At 36.7% G+C, this 19,515-nt stretch overlaps 1 protein-coding gene across 2 annotated transcripts in view; it reads left to right on the top strand.

The window, feature by feature from the left end:
* FAR2 (fatty acyl-CoA reductase 2) overlaps positions 1-19,515 on the top strand; it is a 211,036-nt gene that overhangs the window by 160,608 nt on the left and 30,913 nt on the right. For both annotated transcript variants that reach the window (XM_037845229.1, XM_037845230.1), the window contains exons 4-8: positions 1,347-1,526; positions 9,480-9,657; positions 11,414-11,458; positions 13,244-13,362; positions 14,239-14,306. In XM_037845229.1, the coding sequence (XP_037701157.1) occupies positions 1,347-1,526; positions 9,480-9,657; positions 11,414-11,458; positions 13,244-13,362; positions 14,239-14,306 (590 nt within the window). The remainder of the gene's footprint in view (positions 1-1,346; positions 1,527-9,479; positions 9,658-11,413; positions 11,459-13,243; positions 13,363-14,238; positions 14,307-19,515) is intronic.

The following is a 19,515-nucleotide window of genomic DNA, read 5'->3' as shown; positions in this document are numbered from 1 at the left end:
AAAGCAAAAAGGATTTAAAAAAAAAAAAACAAAAAAAAACGGCCCTCCTCAGAGATCTAATGGGTTATTGAAATGCTAATAGACAAAGCAACCAGGGCCATTAAGGAAAGGTGCACAGGGCAGAGAGATCAGCTTCGGGATTTGCATATGCGCCTCAACGCCTGAGCTCCGCCCTTCCCCTTTCTGTGTTCACCAGAACTCCAAAAATCCTCTGCTTTTATTTTGGAGTTTTTCGTGTTGTTTTTTTTCTATGCCTGTCTCCTCTCTGCTGGGCTGGCTGCTCTCAGAGTCTCTGGTGTCTGGTCTCAGTCTATCTATGGTTGGAGTTTGAATCAGTAGAATGAGTTTTCTATAAGAGCAGCCACTGCAGTTCTCCCTTCTCCTTCCCGGAGCTGACAGCCCCTCCTCCCCCGGGACTGAGCCTGGCAGGGAGGGGCGCAGGTCCCCTGGGCGCAAAAACTTACAGATTTCGCTGATCTCAGCAGTTCCACGTTTTCATGAGTGTTGTATGAAGTATGCCCAAAGACAGATTGCTCTGTGGTGTCCAGTCCACGCAGTTCCTGGCTTTTTACCTACTTTCCTGGAGGTGTAACTAAAACTTACAGCTCACCAGTCTGTCATCTTGCCCCGCCTCTCTTAGTGAGTTTTTAAAAATTTAAATTGGGAATGGATATTGAATGCCAATAAATAACTTCAAATATAAATATGTGTGTGTGTGTGTGTGTGTGTGTGTGTGTGTAATAATATAATTTTCCTCCTTTTGAGTTAAATTACATTACTAGAGTTCCTGATATTCGGTAAGCCATATATTCCTGGAACGAATTATTTCATTATCATTACATATTGTATTTATATAGCCTTGTATTCTATTAGCTAAAATTTAGGATTTTGACATCAATCTCCATATCTGACTGGAACCATTGCAATAACTTATATTGTTCTTTGTATATTCACAGTTACTCCCCTCCTACTTACCTGGATTTTTTAACTTCTTGAGTTAGGTGCTTAATTTATATATTTTCTTTCTTTTAAAAACTGCTTATAGTAGCCTCTTTATAAATTCAGAGTACTGTAATTTTTTTCCTTCTAGTTGATTCTGAACTGACCCATCAACACAATATATATAGTGCTTCAGTTAATAGAAATAATGTACACAATACACCATCAACACACATACATTTAAAGTACCGTGTAACTGTGTAGCTATAACCCATATTTTTATTCCTAGTCCTTTGATGCAGTCATCAAAATCTGATACGTATGCTAGTTACTGGAGAAGGTACAATCAGAGAAAGGTAGGATGTTGAATTACCTCATTCTATTTCCTTCTGCTTAATCTTCTCTAGACATGCTGTGCAACTTAACGTCACTGCCACCCAGCAGCTGTTGCTTATGGCCAGTCAGATGCCAAAGCTCGAAGCCTTCATCCATATCTCTACTGCCTTTTCAAATTGTAACCTGAAGCACATTGATGAAGTGATCTATCCATGCCCTGTGGAGCCAAAAAAAATCATTGATTCCATGGAGTAAGTTGGGTCAAATAAGGGTGTTGCTTTCTTTGATTTTTTGAAGTCATTCATTAATGAGGTAATAAAGAGGGACAGCCTTGAAACGAAATGCTTTGAGAAGGTGCTAGCTTTAACTACCTTGTCCCTGCTATTCCCCTCATCTCCAGGTGGAGAATATTGTTGTGGGAAGGGAAGGACTAGACAATCTCTAAAGAAAAAGTTAAAGAGTTTAGGATTGCCTGAGGTATTGGGAACACTGGAGGTTGCAACGCTTTCTCATTTCTTATTGAACTTAGTAGTGCCACTGGATAAAGGCAGTATAGTACAAAGTTAAAAACATTGGTTTTGGAGTCAGACTGACAGGGTTCGATATGTGACTTTGCAATTTACTAGTGTGTGATCTTGAGCAGGTTCCTCAGCCTCTCTGAGCCTCAGTTCCTTCAACTGTAAAATGGAAGTAATGACGGTGCCCCTCTAATAGTTGTGATGATGGATTGAGTTACATATAGCACTTATTGCAGAGCTAGCATGTGTTTAGTAGCAATTAACCAAAGGTTGTAAGTAAAGAAGAACTAACAGAGAACAACAATTCCTCCTAGATCTGGAAAGTGTCACTCTCTTGACCTATTTAAATGAGATGCATTTCCTTACTGTCCTATTGTGTCAAAGAAATAGTGTCTAGTATATTTTTTCTTTTTGCCAACTGTAAAAGGGACACTTTCTTCTAAGGATGGTCTCTGAATAAGTATATTTCTGTTTTCTGATTCTCCACTCTTCTTCCCATTTTACAAAGTTTATCTTGTTTACTTTTAATTCTGACTCCATAAAAAGTATTAAAGCACAGCAAATAGACTATTTCACAGTGAATTTGTCAGAATATAATGCATATGAGACTGTATGTAGTTAAATCAAGAGTTTGTTCCCTCGAGGGCAAATATTCTTGTCTCCTACAGCCCTGAGAATAGATATTTTTACTTGTCATTTGAAAATATCCAGGACAAAGAAGAATGAAAGTCATTTAAAGGACCTGAAGGTTACTTAAAGATGCTAATAAATGGTGATTTACTTAATTGGTGCAAAAGAACCTTTTCAGAGTGCAGTTTGTCAGTATAGTTGTAGAAAAGGAGAGAATGCTCTGATGCCCCCAGTCTTTGTAGGAAAGCCAACGTATAAAGAAAGCCTCTGAGCATTTTCAGGGTGGAAGTGATTTGTTTGGCAGTAGCTGCTCTCCCTACAGTGCTGTCTGTTGTCAAATGTGATGCTTATGTATTTTATATGCCCTGGAAAGAGGAAGACCCCTTTAATTCCAGATCATGCTGCTGTGGGCCCAGTGATTCACTCCCCAGCTGATCCCTCTAACACATGGCAGATCTTAGTACAATTGAGGCAGCAAAGAAGAAAGAATTAGAAAATGAAGATTAAATTTACCTAGAGTGAGAGGCTTCTCCAGGTACTCCAAACCACTTCCTCCCTCCCAAATTATTTCCAGACACTAACTAACCCTAGATTTCAAAGAAGAAACTTACAGAGGAGTTGTTGATTTATCTTCAGGTATTCAGCACTGTCCCTATAACCCCAGATAAACGTCAACCAGAAAAAGCAAGTAATTTGTGCATGGTTTATGATCAAACTGTAATGGACAATTTTACAATTTTTTATGACATGTCCTTTACTGCTGTCCAAGGGTAACAATTATTTAAACAAATATACAGCCAAACAGAACTAGGAATGAAATTATATTTTCTCTCAACAGAACACATTTTGAAGGCAATTAAGGAATTAAGGTTTTTTTTTTTTTTAAATGGGGAAAAGTTATATCCACTATTTATTAATTCAAAACTTTATATTCAGGTATGTTCAGCCTCATCTCTTTCATCTCTCCCCTTACATTTGTGCTGCAGTCACAATGAAGTAATTACTTGCATCTCTCATACCCTCTGCCTTTGCTTATGATACTCCCCTTCCTGGAACCTATTTCTATTCAGCCTTCACAGCTCTTTCCTGGAAGCCCTGTGGCTTAGGTGCCCTTCCCCAGTACTCTCACCGTACCCTGTGCTCATCTTTATTGTTGCTCTAAACACAGGTCATTCTAAATATCTGGTTACTTATCTGTAGCCTCCATTAGACAATGAGCTGCTCAAAGGAAAAGAATCTTTCTTACTCCTCTTTGTAGCTCCAGAACCAGCATATCATATATTTGCTCAAATATTTGCTGAATGAATGAAAAGTTTCTGAGGGCACCGATGATCACTGTGCATACTGTTCTGGCTCTTTATTTGCTTGCTTGTTTGTTTTGACAGACACAGGAATAGATGACAGGAATTCTAGGATGGGAATTCTAAGACAAGCTGATATTTGGAGATGTAGAAGTCTTACCTGTAAAATACCTATATGCCCACATCTTACCCTTGTTTCTGATTGCCCATATCCTCTTCTTAAACTTTAAGTTTTGAATAATGCTTTGATTAAAGCCCAGCAACCTTTCTTCAACTTTCAATTCTATATCAGAGGGAATTTTCTGAAGTTTTGGAATAAACAGTAGCTTTAAAGTTATTCTAAATAAAAATTAATTCACCTAAATCCATACTCAGTTGCTTTAAGAATTTTTTTTTCTGATTTCTTCTCTGTTTAATAATTGGCCTGCAGTTAAAATAAAATTATTTCCCAATGATTTTAGGTTTCTACTTCCCTTGGAAATTTCTATTAACAGAAATAACAGAAACCCAGTGGTTGCTAGCAGCTGTCACTGCTCTTAGTATTCCAGTGGACCCCATTTTTAAAAATAAACAAGGAGTTAGACAACAAGATGATTTTAAAGTTGTAATCTGGGTTTATATTCTCAAGAAAAGCACTCATGAAAATGTAAAATAGACCTTTCCTTTTGTAGAAAACCAGTTTAATGGGAATGCCAGATCTGGGAAATAAAAAATTTTGTATCCTTTGGCAGGAATTTTCCAGATTGCTTACGCCCAGATGATGCCACTCAGTGCTGTCAAAAAAGGGCACGGGACCGTGAGCCTAAGCCCCCACTCCCCAACCCTGCCCCATCCTCTGTTAGCCCAAGGCATCTCCTTGTTCTGCTTGTCCATCCCACAGCCTAAGACTGCCCTTCCTTTGAGCCCATAACTGAAGTCTTCCGGAATACTTTGGTGCTAGAACTATTTCAGAAGATAACATTGATTATGTTAGCCCAAGAAACTTTAAAATGTTAGTTATAAATGCCTTTTAATAATAACTTAAGTTAGGAGTTAATGTGTTTAATTACTATGGCAAAGCATGGCCAATAATCAGAGTTAAGCAACTAATTTCTACAGTTCTCATACCTGCAATTGTCTTCTTTGCACCTCCCCCCCTCAATCCCAACTCCCACAGACATATTTGGTTATGTTACATTTTGTCACCATTCTTACTCATATCTTTATATTACTACCACTATATATACTACCTTTATATTACTAGCTTCTACATATTTGTAGCTATTTAACTTAAGAAATTCATGTGCAGAAATGGATCAGAGATTGCCAATGAAATTCCAGTTTTCCAGAACAACTTAAGTTGAATGCTTAAGTAAAATGTTTTTATTTTTTTTAAATGCACATATCTGACCAGAAAGATAGAGCTTCGAAACTGGCACTTTCCATATTTTTCTGGCCAAGTTACTCCTCTTAGGGGAGTCAATGTAGAAGAAAAGCACTTTTGTACCTATGTAAAAACCTTAAAAAACGAGAGTTAGGAGCTAGAAAAATGAATCCATTAACACTTACTGCTCTATTTAACATAAATCAGTCTAGTAAATATATATTTACAAAGAGAGGGAAGGAGATGAACCATTATTGAGCAATTACTGTGAGCAAAAAACTTTCTCAGATACTTAATTCCTTAACATAATACTGTAGGGTTGATATTATTATTTTTATTATTATGCTCATAAAGGAACAAAAGGTCAGAAAGGCTAAGTAACTTTTCTGAAGTCTCTCAGCTTATAAGCACAGAGCCACAATTTTTATTCATGGCCACTTGATGCAGAAGCCCATAGTCTTTTCAATATACCCACATACTGGGCAGAACTAGACATTAAAAGGTACTTCCTCAAGATATCGACTGTGCTCTCAAGGAGCTCACAGTCCAACACAAATGTAACAGAGGTAGAATTTTATATATGGTTTGGTGGGAGAAATGGGATACATTACATTTGGTGGGGTTAGAGGGAACAAAGATTCCATGAAGATAGGCATATGAGATAGATTTGAAAGAGTGGGCAGAGGGTGTATAGGTAAGCTGGGGACACATACCAGGCAAATGAACTGCAGCAGGAAAACGTGAGCATGGTTGGCAAATAGCTAGAAGTCCATTTTGGCTGCAATATGTTTAGGGGAGCAGTTGGAGATCAAGCTTGAAAGGTAGACTGGGACCATAATGTAGAGACTTTGACTAGGCAGTGGGAGTCATTGAAAGAAGCTGTATGTGTGCATGTGTGGTTTTGGTTGTTTGCTCGTTTAGTTTTGTTTTAAGCAAGGAAAGACTCTGATGAAAGTGGTCTTTGGGAACATTAATATGGTAATGGAGAGTAGGCGGATTGGCATGAGGAGCAGCCAGAGGTAGGGGGACCCATCACCTGAGATGGAGTGGTGTTGAAGACTAGAACTAGGAGACAGCAACAAATACAAAAAACATATATTATAGGTTTGAGGGGAGAAAAATAAATAGGATTTACCTATTGGTTTGTATATGGTTTATACTTCAAGTATTAAGGATTTAATTTTTTAATAGGTTAATTCTATTGAAATTTTTTCTACAAGGAGCAATGCCTTTTTGAGATCTAATCCTAATTTTTTCAAACCATAATCACTTAAGCTTGTGTAGTAGAATTCCTTTAAATTTGTGATTCCCTAATTTACCTGGCCATAAGAATCACTAGGACTTTTTAAAAATAAAGATTATCAGACTATCACCCCCAAAGATTGAGTTAGTGGTTCTAAATTGGTACCTAGGAATCCAGATTTTTAAAAGGAGTCCCACGTAATTCTTATTTATGATCAGGCAAGTTTGGGACACAGTTCCTGTTTTAGTTTCCTTGGCTGCTCCAGCAAATACCATGCAACGGGTTGGCTTAAACAATGGGAATTTTAAAAGCTCACGATTTTGAGGCTAAGAGAAAGTCCAAATCAAGGTGTCATCAGAGTGATGCTTTTTTCCCAAAGTCTGGTGATCTGGGGGCTGGCTGCTTGTGATTCTTGGTCCCCGGTTCCTCTGCTACATGGCAATGCACACGATGGCCTTTTCTGGTCTCTCCCTACTCTTCTGGGCTCCACTGATGTTCAGCTTCTGGCTGCTCCCTCTGTGACTTTTGTTATGTCTGAATTTTATTACCCCAGTAATAGGATTAAGACCCATTCTCATTGAGGTGGGCCTTAACTGAAGTAACCTCATCAAAAAGTTCCACTTAAATGGGTTCACACCTACAGAAATGGGTTAAGTTTAAGAACATGTTTTTCTTGGGTAGATAAAGCTCCAAACCACCGGAGTTCCTTTCAATGATTTTTTTTTTTTTTTAATTTAAGCAGCTTTCATTTGAAATGGACATCATCTGTATTTCAATAATCAATGCACCTTTCTCTCCTTCTATTGTCTTTCAATTCCTAGATGATTGAATTAAAATAAAAAGATCTGTACATACTAAAACATCATACTTCTGAAGCTATCTAGGCCACCAGAGGACAATTCTAATAAACCATGTAAAAAAGAAAAGCTATTTCTTGATCAAACACTGAGGGCAATCAGCTGTCATGGCTGCACAGAGGAATGTGCAAGAAGCAGAGAAAATAAAAGGCTACCTGCAGCTGACAGCAGTGGCCCCAACAGTAGCCCCTTAGGAAATATGAAAGGAGGTCAGATATCAGAAAGTAATTTTTCCTTTTTGCTGAAAAATTCATTTTGTTAACTCTTAAAGGTTGATCTATTCTAGCAGAAAGGAGAACACTAATTTGTGCTTTTATTTTCAAGACTGTACAGCTTGCAAGATGGCATCTAAGTGGCTGACAAAAAGATGAAAATTCTGTGTACTTTAATATTACCAGGCTTTAAATACAAATAAGAGCAGAGTCATTTTGTCTCAAACACATTGGCTAGTTTTCACCCTGTCAGGCCATTGGTTGTGCTGGTCAGCATCTAGCACAGGTGTTCAGAATAGATACTCAATAAAAGTCTGGACACAGCTACAGAGACCAGTTCACCACAAGCATGAGGCTCAGACATACCCTTCTCCACAATAAGATATTTAAATGTAATTTGAAGCCAGTTAAATTTACCTGAAACCAACTCCTCCAAAGTGAGTTTGGTCACCCTTGACCTTTCAGCTTCTCAACACTTCACCACTGCTTTTGGACAGTTTAACTTCTGATTTTGCTTCCTCCTCAATACAGATCTCCTCTTCTTTCCCTTCCCACATTCTCCCTACAAGTTTGCCTCCTTCCAACTTCGTTATCTCATATAATTGTCTTTCTCTGCTCCCCCAAATCTTATACAGTACATAATTTGGGCAATCAAGACATCTCTCACATGGTAGGGAGAGCATCCATTTATTGAACAAACTAGCTGGTTCCTGGGGGCAGAAAGGTAATTACACAAAGCAAGAAAAACATAATCCATATTCTCCTGGACTTATTATCCAGTAGGGAAACAGACATATAAGCAAGCAAATACAGAATGATAATTGCAGTAATCAAGGAAGGAACACAATGCACACTAGAGGAGAGAGCAAGGGTTACCAGGAGGCAAGGTGTCTACTATGTACCCCCAGAAAGCCTTTCCTGGTATACCATTAGTCTTGTCCTGCCTGTTACAGAGGAAAATTAGCAGGAAAAAAAGTACTTATTGCTCTTGTTATTTCATTTGCTGAATGCATAAATTATGAAATTATTGTTAATATGAGGTTGATTCAGTAAGTTTCAAACCAAAAAAGATAGTAATATTTAGAAGGAAAATGTACATATATAATGTTCTGAAATCTTCAGTGACTTTATATTTCTTTGGAAGCAATTTCAGTAGAAGTTTAGGATTTGTCCACAAGCATCTATGTATTCAAAGCATCTTCCTGAATATACTCAAGGGTAAATGATTAATTTAAGAAATGTACTTTGGTTTATACAGTATCCTTTTCCCAAGCAAACTTACTTACTGTTTAAAAACAAATTCAGAGCCGTGCGCCTGGGCCCAGGCAGGGGGTGTCATCGCGCGTTCGCCATCCCCTCTAGTACTGGCTTCTCGCCTTCCTGCAGCTCCCCGCTCGGCGCTCGCGCGGAGCATCCAGCTCAAGGCGGCAGGGTTGGCGGGAGGGATTCTCTAAAACCACAGCGAAAACGGTGGAAAATTCACCATTGCCATTGCCCCAGAAAGAGCGATTTATGGCTTTGTTCTTTCTTAAGCCCCCAATTTGGCTTCATATTGTATCTCGTGTGGGCTTTTATTTCAGAATGAAATATTGCCTATGTGGATATATTCTCTTTGGTTGTTTTATTAAAAATAAGAGGGCCTTAAATTTATTTATTAGATTTATTGACAAGAGACAAGAGTGGCATTCAAAAATGTGCTCAACGAATGTGCTTATGGAACTGTTGGAGAGGAAGTAAAGATAATCAGAGATTATATGTAATAAAGTAGTAGATTGAATATCTTCTGAATTTATATATATATACACATACATATGTGTGTTTCCCTGTGTGTGTGTGTGTGTGTGTGTGTGTGTGTGTGTGTGTGTGGTGGGAGGAGGTAGGATTGACTGGTAAGATTGGGTTTAGAAGTGAAAGCTCATCATGTATGATTTGTACAGGTACACACTCATCCTTGGTACCCTGTGACTCCTCTGAATTTTAGAATTCAGGCTAGAAGGTGGATTGTCTGTGTCTTACATTTTCTTTTTTGTCTACTGTCTAACATTGATGCTAGAATTCTTTTTATTCTGGCTACCTTCAGGTGGTTAGATGACGCCATTATTGATGAGATCACACCCAAGCTGATCGGGAATCGACCCAACACTTATACCTACACCAAGGCGTTGGGAGAGATGGTGGTGCAGCAACAAAGCAGGAACCTGAACATTGCCATCATAAGGCCCTCCATCGTGGGAGCAACCTGGCAAGAGCCTTTCCCAGTAAGTCCACTCGCCTGGAGTCCATGCTCCATTTCCAAACCAGTGTTCTATTCTAGTCCAGTAACTTGCTGATGTCCTTTTCATTTTGTTTTGTTTTGTTTCTTCTCAGGATCCATAGCTGAGTGCAAAAAATCAAACATGAACTCATTGTTTAGGGCAAAATTCCATCAGGATTTATCCAGCATGAGGCTCCTCTGGGAGTTAGAATAACTGTCCTAGAGGTGGGATGGAGATCTCAAATTAGCATCTGAATAATTCTAGTCTCAAAATTCCCAGGGGGGTGGGGTAGTTTCATTTCTTGGCTTTCCCACTATGTGGTTTAAATATAGCAGAATATTCTTGATGGCCATATAGGTACTTCTGCAACTGCCAGGGTAAATAGGAATCACAAAGTTCATATAAGGATCTTAGCTAAAGAATAATAATTTTGTACATTTGTATACTGCTATATCATTTTGAAAGTATTTTGAACTATATCATCTTATTCAAAGCAACTTTGTGAAGCTTTAGGACCAGAAAATTGGAGTTCCACTACTTAACTGGCAATGCAACCTTTTGTGTTGTCTCATCTGTAAAACTGGGCTATAATTATCCACTTCAAAGAGCTGATTAAATGAGACTATATATGAAAAGATTAAGTCTAGTGGCTGGTCCCTCATAAGGGCTCAACAAATATTAATCCCTTCATCCTCTCTTCTCTCCCATTTTCCAAATAAAGAAACAAAGTTAATTGATTTGTTTAGGATTTGATAAGCAAACACAGAAAGTCATTTCTCTCTAACTGCTCCTAGAACATTATATTGTCGCTGTATTAGTTAGGGTTCTCTAGGGAAACAGAATCAACAAGACATTTCTATAAATATTTTATAAAAGTGTCTCACGTAACTGTGGGTATGCACGAGCCCAAATTCCATAGGGCAGGCAGCAAACTGCCAACACCAATGAAGATGTTCAATGAACTCCTCAGGCAGCGAACTGGCAACTTCAATGAACTCCTCAGGAAATGCTTCACTGGTTAGCTGAAGAAGAAGTGAAGGTCCTCTATCTGTCTTGCTTAAAAGTTTTCAACTGATTGGATTAAATCCAGCTGATTGCATTCTCATGTTGTGAAAGACATACCCTTCGTTCATGTAATCAGTCACAGCTGCAGCCAATTGACTGCTTTAATAAACTAGCCTTCTGGTTTATTAACCAGCCACAAATGTCCTTGCAGTAAAGGTTAGGCCAGTGCTTCCTTGACTGGACACCTGGGTACTATCACCTGGCCAAGCTGACACATGAACCTAACCATCACAGCCTCTAATACTCTAAGCAAGCTAACATATACAAACACATCTGTATCTGGTATGGACACTACAGCTTAGAATTTTCAAGAAATGGGTGATTTCCATAAATCATGACTGAAATATTCACTTAATAAACTTAAAATCAGGCCTCAGTGTTGATGACTGGTTAGCAGATCATGATATTAAGACAAGATCCAGTTTAGCCCATAAAAAGTTATGAAACAACATGAAACCATTCATGATTGCTGCTATGAAAAACAATTATAGCAAAATACTAATTCTGGCACAAAGTGCAGCAAATAGCTAGTGCTTCACCATTGACCTTTGCTTGGGTCTCAGAAATCCTGGATTAGACAGTTCTATTAGCTAGAGTCTTAGTGTTTCTTGTTTGAAAGTTATTAAGATTAGACTGCAGGTGTTCCAAAGGTTATAACTGACATGAGTAACCAATAAAAATCTTCTTTTTTTAGGGTTGGGTTGATAACCTTAATGGACCTAATGGGATCATTATTGCGGTATGTATAATGATGGGGAAATAACTCGCTGAAATTTGTTAGAGGCATAGTAATAAACTGCTGTGTTGCCTTGGCTCATTGATCCAAAAACATGCATGTGACTTTACTAACAACAGTTGAAGCAAGTTATCTCAGTTTTGCTAATTGGAAAATAGAGGCTGGGTGAAATTACCCTTATTATTTGTGGAATTTATTATCAAGAAAACAGGTACTGTGATATCATCAATTACTATTTAGAAGTTTTATTTTTGGAATGTCTAAGCATCAAGGAGCATATGTATGTAATTTCCTTTAGTTACCACAAGATGGGAGTATTTCTTCCTTTTTACTGTTTATCAATAGTATGAATTAGCACATCGAATTGGAGATGCAATAAAAATAATATTCTCAAAGATTATTAAATTCTTGATTATAAAATACATACATGTGTTTATGTGCATGTAGATAGAAAGAGATGCACAGATACAAAACATCAATAACTACTTCTTAATAAATACAAGAAAAGAACTATCAATAGGAGAGAAATTTTCAAATATAAAAATTGATAAATATAGAAAATATTTTTCAACAATAATATGCTCAGAGACAAAGGAAATCTCAATAGTTCCTTTTAGTTAGCAGCCCTCTCTGTAGGCCCCCCTGCAGTTAAGACTGCGATCTAGGCTGAGTGTGGTGCTCTACAGCTCACACTGAAGCATGTCAGGACCAGACCACAGCTTTACTCTTTAGGACAATGGTTACGAATTAAATGATCTAAATGAGTTTAAATCCTATTAGGGATCCAATGTCTCTTCATAGAACCAAGTCCAACATGATTAAAATACGAATATAAGAGAGTGAATTGTGACTTGTCAAAAACAGTAACAGTGAACTTTGTTCTGGTTCCTGATTTTTCTAGCTGCTCCTCTGTTTCCTACCTGCTTCCAACTCTTCTTTAAGATATGCTTGGGCTGAAAGTTTGGTGATTTAGAATATAATCATTGTAAGGTGATCCTAGAGTGGGTTTTAGCCTAACATTGTTTAAAAAGCTGCACGTTTACTCAAATTTTCTGAACTTTTCCAAACGGGTTTCTTATGTGCAAAGGAAGGGGAACCAGTTACAAGAAAACAGAAATTTGGAGCATATGCTCACCACTGCAAACCCATTTTGTAAACACGCAGGGTATAATCAACTTACTTATTAAAGTCAATACCTGGCATCATATAACATTGATGATCTGTGAGGTGAATTAAGATACTAAACAAAAAGTAAATAATGTTGACCTTTTCCCAAGTAATAAAAGAGTTTTTGTTAAATAGTAGAATTTTATCAACTAATTTTTTCTTATATATGTTTCTTAAACTTTTAGTGTCTACTATTACTTGTAAGTTAGTAAGCAGTAGGAGAAAACAAGATCATTTAAGAAATGGTAAACTAATATTAATGAAAAACTTGGGTATCTTTAATTCTTAAAATTAGTCTTATGAATTAATTTTTAAAAGTGAAAACCTATTTTTGGTATGTTCATTAACTAAATATATCAACCTCTCACAAGTTTGGGAAGCCTCACTCCCCAAAGGAACTTGAGAATGTCTAGCGATTCATGGAAAATGCTAGCACTTGAGATGAACTTGGCAGGGGAGGTTGGAAAAGCAAGAAAACTAAGCGCAATGATCTAGTAAACAATGAATCCAATGTTAGCTATTATTACTAACAGCATTAGTATTATCTGTTTGATACATACTTTAGCCCCAACTGGTACTTAAAACATGGTTAAATTTTGTATGCTTTTTTTTTCTATTCAGACCGGCAAAGGGTTTCTCCGGTGCATGAAAGCTACTCCAATGGCTGTGGCAGATGTAATTCCAGTTGATACAGTTGTCAATCTGACCTTGGCAGTAGGATGGTACACTGCAGTTCACAGGTGTGGATACTTACACTGGCTTTCAAAGATTTGATGAGGTGGAGGGTGAATATGTTAAGTACCTTTTCAAAATAATAAGTTTTTTTTTTATCATAGAAGGCCGCAAGTCTAAGAGCGTATCTATTTCAATATTTTATATAGTTCTAAAAATACCATCATAGATGCATTGAGTTGCTTTACAAATACCACAAATACTTTGTTAATCATAAAGTAATAAACCCTTTAAATCATTAGCTATAAAGTTCTGGAGTACGCAAAAAGTTTTTCTTTCTATTCAAGGATCTAAAATACTACTTCCTTTCTTAAAGCAAAGGAGACAAAAGTGGATGAAATGAGAAAATTTTAAATATGTTATTGGTAAATGCCAAAAGTTTGATCACTATGGGTGGGAAAATTTCCTACTAACAAAGAAAGTGAAAAGGTTGTTTGCACATTTGGCTCTGTTAGTAAATGGTAAACAGAATTAAAATTTCCCTACGTGAAATCAGACATTGAAATGTTTTCCAATTCAGCAGGGATTTACTACAGTTAGAAGCATTGCCTATCTGCTCAACATAATATGCTTTCTCTTTCTCCATGATACCTCAGTTTATACTCTCTCTATATATATAAATCAAATGTTCCTCATCTATTTCTTTTTCCTCTCTCCATCTCTCTCTCCCCTTTTTCTCTCCCTGTGCCTCCACATACCCACTTTTCCCAGTTTTCCATTTTGTTTATTAACCCAAAGATGGAACAAAAGACAGAAGTGTTGCATAGGTTTCCTTAGTCACAGGAGTCATTGAAACCACCCTGCCTAAAGCATTATTTCCCTTATCACTCATTCATTTTTTCTCCAACTTGTTGTATTTATCTAATTTTTATATCATTTTCCAGACCAAAGTCAACGTTAGTCTATCACTGCACATCTGGTAACCTCAATCCCTGTAACTGGGGTAAAATGGGTAAGTTCCTATAATTGTGTAACTATACAACTACTATTGTCTGCTCACAGAAAGAAGAAAACCGACAAAATGTATCATGGAGCCCAGGGTCTATTGGGGAGAAAGACAAAATATAAGTAAAAAGACAAAATTATTGCCAATTGTGAATGTGTACTAATTAACCAGAATGTATTGTGTTATACCAAAGGATGGGGTCAGTGGCAATAGTCCATACAAGTGTAGGCAATAAGAGGTGCATTGTCTATGGAAATTTAAACCAAATAATAAAACAAAGTAAAAGTTATGAATTCTAAGTGAATGTCAGTGATAAAATACTCTTCACTGTGGCAACTACTGCCATGCATACATCTTTCCCCTTTTGGTACACCGCTGAGAATGTGAAAGGATCAAGTAGATTTAGAAAAGTCAAATAAATATTATACGTTTGTTTTTGAGTCAGTGATACTCTGCATAAATTTACAAAGGTAGCCATAAGCCTACCTTTGAAAGCATCTAGTTGAGTTGAAGTAATCAAACTTGCATATAATAAAAAAATTACTAATCAACCTTGTACTCCTTTGTCAATTGAGAGGGTGATTTTCTTGTGAAGCCTGAAACTTTTAGATCATCTAGTGGTTGCGTAGGTACTAGATATATTTTTTTAAAAAATCAAATGTCCTTAATTTGTTAGAAACTGATTCGCAATTCAGAGCACTTGGCTGTGCCATTCTATTTGCAAAGTAATTACTCCAGTAAAAATAAATTATCTACTGTGATTAAAGTGCTTTAGGTCAAATATCTAATTCTGAAACAATTTGGAAATAAAAACAAATCTCTACCTCAGTAACAATTAAGATATCCAAGATACTGCCCATAAAAAGGGCTTAAATAAAATAGAAGCAAATAAGACATCTTAAGCTCTTAAATAAAAAAGACTCTACATGTAAATCTCATTTGAGATTAAAAATAGTCTTCTTCTGTCTTGAAAATTCTTAGTATCTGTTTTCTGGAATTATAGAATGTCATAGTTAAAAGTCATCTTAAAAATAATCTAGTATGCCCGACTTTATTTTACATATGAGGCACAGAGAAGTTAAATGATCTATCCAAATTCATGAATGGAGTTGGTGCCTGAAATAGAAGTAGAAGATAGTTGACTTTCCTCTCTTAAGTGTCCAATAACCCCTCCACTACTGATTCTTTAAAGAGGATATGAATCACCCTGGGTGAAAAAAGTTCAGATTCCTGGTACCAACATTTTAAGTGGCCGTGAAGAATCTGTATTTATAAATAGCATACCAGATGATTTCTGATGCTGGGGTAATATACTTTGAGAAGCCCCATACTACACAAACTCTCTTGATTTGTCCATGTTAAGGGATTGGATTTATTCAATGTATAAAAACCCTAGAAATCAGTTTTAGTGTCTAATTAGATATCTAATTATGATGGGAGGTAGGGGTGGGCAGTTACACTACCCTGCGGGATTTCTTAGTACCCACTAATGCGCCTTTCCTTTCCCTGTGGCAGATATATTAGTAACACTATCCCCACACATTCCGAAACCAAACCATGGTACCCAATTGGGAGCACTACTGCAGGGCAGCTACCACCTTGGCCCATTCTATGATGGTATTTGAATTGAAGACTTCCTTTCCAAGAATGGCAAACAGCTGCCATCCACGCTTCCTCTACTCCCCTCACACACACAGAAGACATGGTCAGCTGATAACAGCATGTTTTCCCCCTGCACCCCTGTACTAGAACCCTTTTTACTGCAACATTTCTGGAAATTGTTACCAATTAATTTGATTTTGCATAATGAAGGATTTAATAAGTGACCAAAATGCTTCCTATCAGGACCACTAGACATATAAGAACAGTTTGAACATCCATAGCCTTAGGTGATATTACTAATGGTGATTGACAGTTGGGTGAGTGAACATGGGATATCTGTCCATTTACTTAAGTCTTCATTAATGTCTTTCAAGAGACCTTGTAATCTTCACCATCTTATATCACATTTATGACTGATAATTTTTACTCTTTATACTAATTTAAATAACGCATTTTTTAAAAGTATGTTTTCAGATTGTTTGTGGTGTAGAGAAATGCAATTGACTTTTGTATATTGGCCTTATATTCCGCCATCTCACTAAACTATTATTGCTGGTAATTATATAGAGAGTCCTTTGGATTTTCTATATACACAATCGTATAACTTACAATAATAACAGTGTTATTTCCACCTTTCAATTATTATGTCTTTATTTCTATTGTCTTATTGCATTGGAAACAACTTCTAATACAATATTGAATAGAAAATAAAAAATATATATATCTATTGAATAGAAATGGCTATAGTGGGTGTTTCGATTTGCTAAAGCTACTAGAATGCAATATATCAGAAATGGATTGGCTTTTATAAAGGGGATTTATTAGATTACAGATTCACAGTTCTAAGGCCATAAAAATGTTCCAACTAAGGCACTGGACAAGAGGATACCTTCAACAGAAAAAGGCTGATGGCGTCCAACCTCTGTCAGCTGGGAAGGCACATGGCTGGCATCTGCTGGTCCTTTGCTCCCCGGCTGCACTGTGTTTAGCTTCTGATTCCAATGGCTTTCTCTTTAAGTGTCTGTGGGTTCTCACTTAGCTTCTCTGGGGCAAACTCTGGGCTTCATCTCTTAGCTTAGTATCTCCAAACATCTTCCTGTCTGCATCTCCAAGCATTTGGGCTTGTGTCAGCTCTGAGATCTCTCTCTCCCTGAGCTCTCTTAAGGACTCCAGTAAACTAATTAAAACCCACTTTGAATGGGCATGGTCACATCTTCATGGAAAAAAAAAAAAATCTAAAGATCCCACCTACAAAAGGTCTGCCCCCACAAGCGTAGATTAAAAGAACATAGTCTTTTATGGAGTACATACCAGATTCAAACCAGCATAGTGGATATCATTGTCTTGTTCCTAATTTTAAACAGGAGGCTTCAAATGTTTTCCTATTTTCAAATATAAACCATCCTGCCATGTTTGGGATAAACCCAACTTGGTCATATCATGTTATCTCTTTTATGATCTGTTGGATTGTTTGTAAATAATTTGTTTAGGATTTTTATAACTTGTCATGTGTGGAATAAGGCTGTAATTTTCTGTTTTCAGAAAATTGTCTAATTTTGGCTTTGATATATCATCCTTATTGAATGATATCAATTTAATATTAAAGCATGTTTCCCTTTTGTTCTATTCTCTAAAAGAGTGTGTAATATGGGAGTGACGTATTCTTTGAAAATTTGGTAAAACTCACCTATAAATTATTTCGGCTTGTGGTTTCTTAGGAAGATTTTTACTGCTTCAAGTTCTTCAATAGCTCTCAGATTATGTAGGCTTTCAATTTCTGCTTGAATCAGTTTTAGTATGGTATATTTGTCTATTTTTCTAAAAATGTGCCTATTTGTCTAAGTTTTCAAAGGTATTTGCATAACATTTTTATAACATCATTTTTTTTTTGTCCTTGGCAGCATTTGTAGTTATCTCTACCCTTTAAAATTTACAATATTAGTGGTCTGTGTCTTCTCTTTATCTCAGTTAGTCTTCTCAGGGTTTATTAATTTTGTTATTTTTTCAAAGAACCAACATCTTGCTTTATTGATACATTATACCACTTCTTGTTCTCTACTGAGTAGATTTCTAATCACTATTATCCCCACCCTCCTATTCTTCTTTTGAATTGAATCTTTTTTGTTCTTCTTCTTTAACTTAGCAATATAGCTCATAAATTTTCAGCTTTTCTTTTCTAAAATAAGCATTTATGGCTTTAAATTTCCCCCAAATGCCACTACTGCTGCATCCCACAAATTTCATTATACAATGTTTTATCATTCATAAACATTTAAAACTTCCATTATAAATTCTTTTTTGACCTATGAGTATGCAGAAGTGTGGTTTTTAATTTACTCTTATACAGGGATTTTATCTTTTATTAACTTTCCCTTCTTTTTTAAATCAACTGTATGAAAAAAAAAGTTAAAAAGAAAACAAACATACAATAAAAGAACATTTCAAAGAGACCATAACAAGGGAGTAAGAAAAAGACAACTAACCTAAGATAACTGCTTAACTTCCAACATGTTCCTACTTTACCCCAAGAAAGTTACCTAATATAGCAACATTTCTGTGAACTTGCTCCTACTATATCCATCAGAAATTAACAGACCATAGTCATTCCTGGGCATCCCCAGAACGTTAAATAGCTTATCTGTTCTTCTTGGATTATTGTTCCCCCTTCCTTAATTGTTCCCTATTGCTAGTTCCCCTACATTCTACATTATAAACCATTTGTTTTACATTTTTCAAAGTTCACATTAGTGGTAGCATATAATATTTCTCTTTTTGTGCCTGGCTTATTTCGCTCAGCATTATGTCTTCAAGGTTCATCCATGTTGTCATATGTTTCACCAGATCGTTCCTTCTTACTGCCGCGTAGTATTCCATCGTGTGTATATACCACATTTTATTTATCCACTCATCTGTTGAAGGACATTTGGGTTGTTTCCATCTCTTGGCAATTGTGAATAATGCTGCTATGAACATTGGCGTGCAGATATCTGTTCGTGTCACTGCTTTCCGATCTTCCGGGTATATACCGAGAAGTGCAATCGCTGGATCGAATGGTAACTCTATATCTAGTTTTCTAAGGAACTGCCAGACTGACTTCCAGAGTGGCTGAACCATTATACAGTCCCACCAACAGTGAATAAGAGTTCCAATTTCTCCACATCCCCTCCAGCATTTGTAGTTTCCTGTTTGTTTAATGGCAGCCATTCTAATCGGTGTTAGATGGTATCTCATTGTGGTCTTAATTTGCATCTCTCTAATAGCTAGTGAAGCTGAACATTTTTTCATGTGTTTCTTGGCCATTTGTATTTCCTCTTCAGAGAACTGTCTTTTCATATCTTTTGCCCATTTTATAATTGGGCCGACTGTACTATTGTCATTGAGTTGTAGGATTTCTTTATATATGCAAGATATCAGTCTTTTGTCAGATACATGGTTTCCAAAAATTTTTTCCCATTGAGTTGGCTGCCTCTTTACCTATTTGAGAAATTCCTTTGAGGTGCAGAAACTTCTAAGCTTGAGGAGTTCCCATTTATCTATTTTCTCTTTTGTTGCTTGTGCTTTGGGTGTAAAGTCTAGGAAGTGGCCGCCTAATACAAGGTCTTGAAGATGTTTT

The sequence above is a fragment of the Choloepus didactylus genome, chromosome 8 (assembly GCF_015220235.1).
Source record: "Choloepus didactylus isolate mChoDid1 chromosome 8, mChoDid1.pri, whole genome shotgun sequence".
Classification (NCBI taxonomy): Eukaryota; Metazoa; Chordata; class Mammalia; order Pilosa; family Megalonychidae; genus Choloepus; species Choloepus didactylus.
This window is presented reverse-complemented; position numbering and strand designations above follow the sequence as displayed.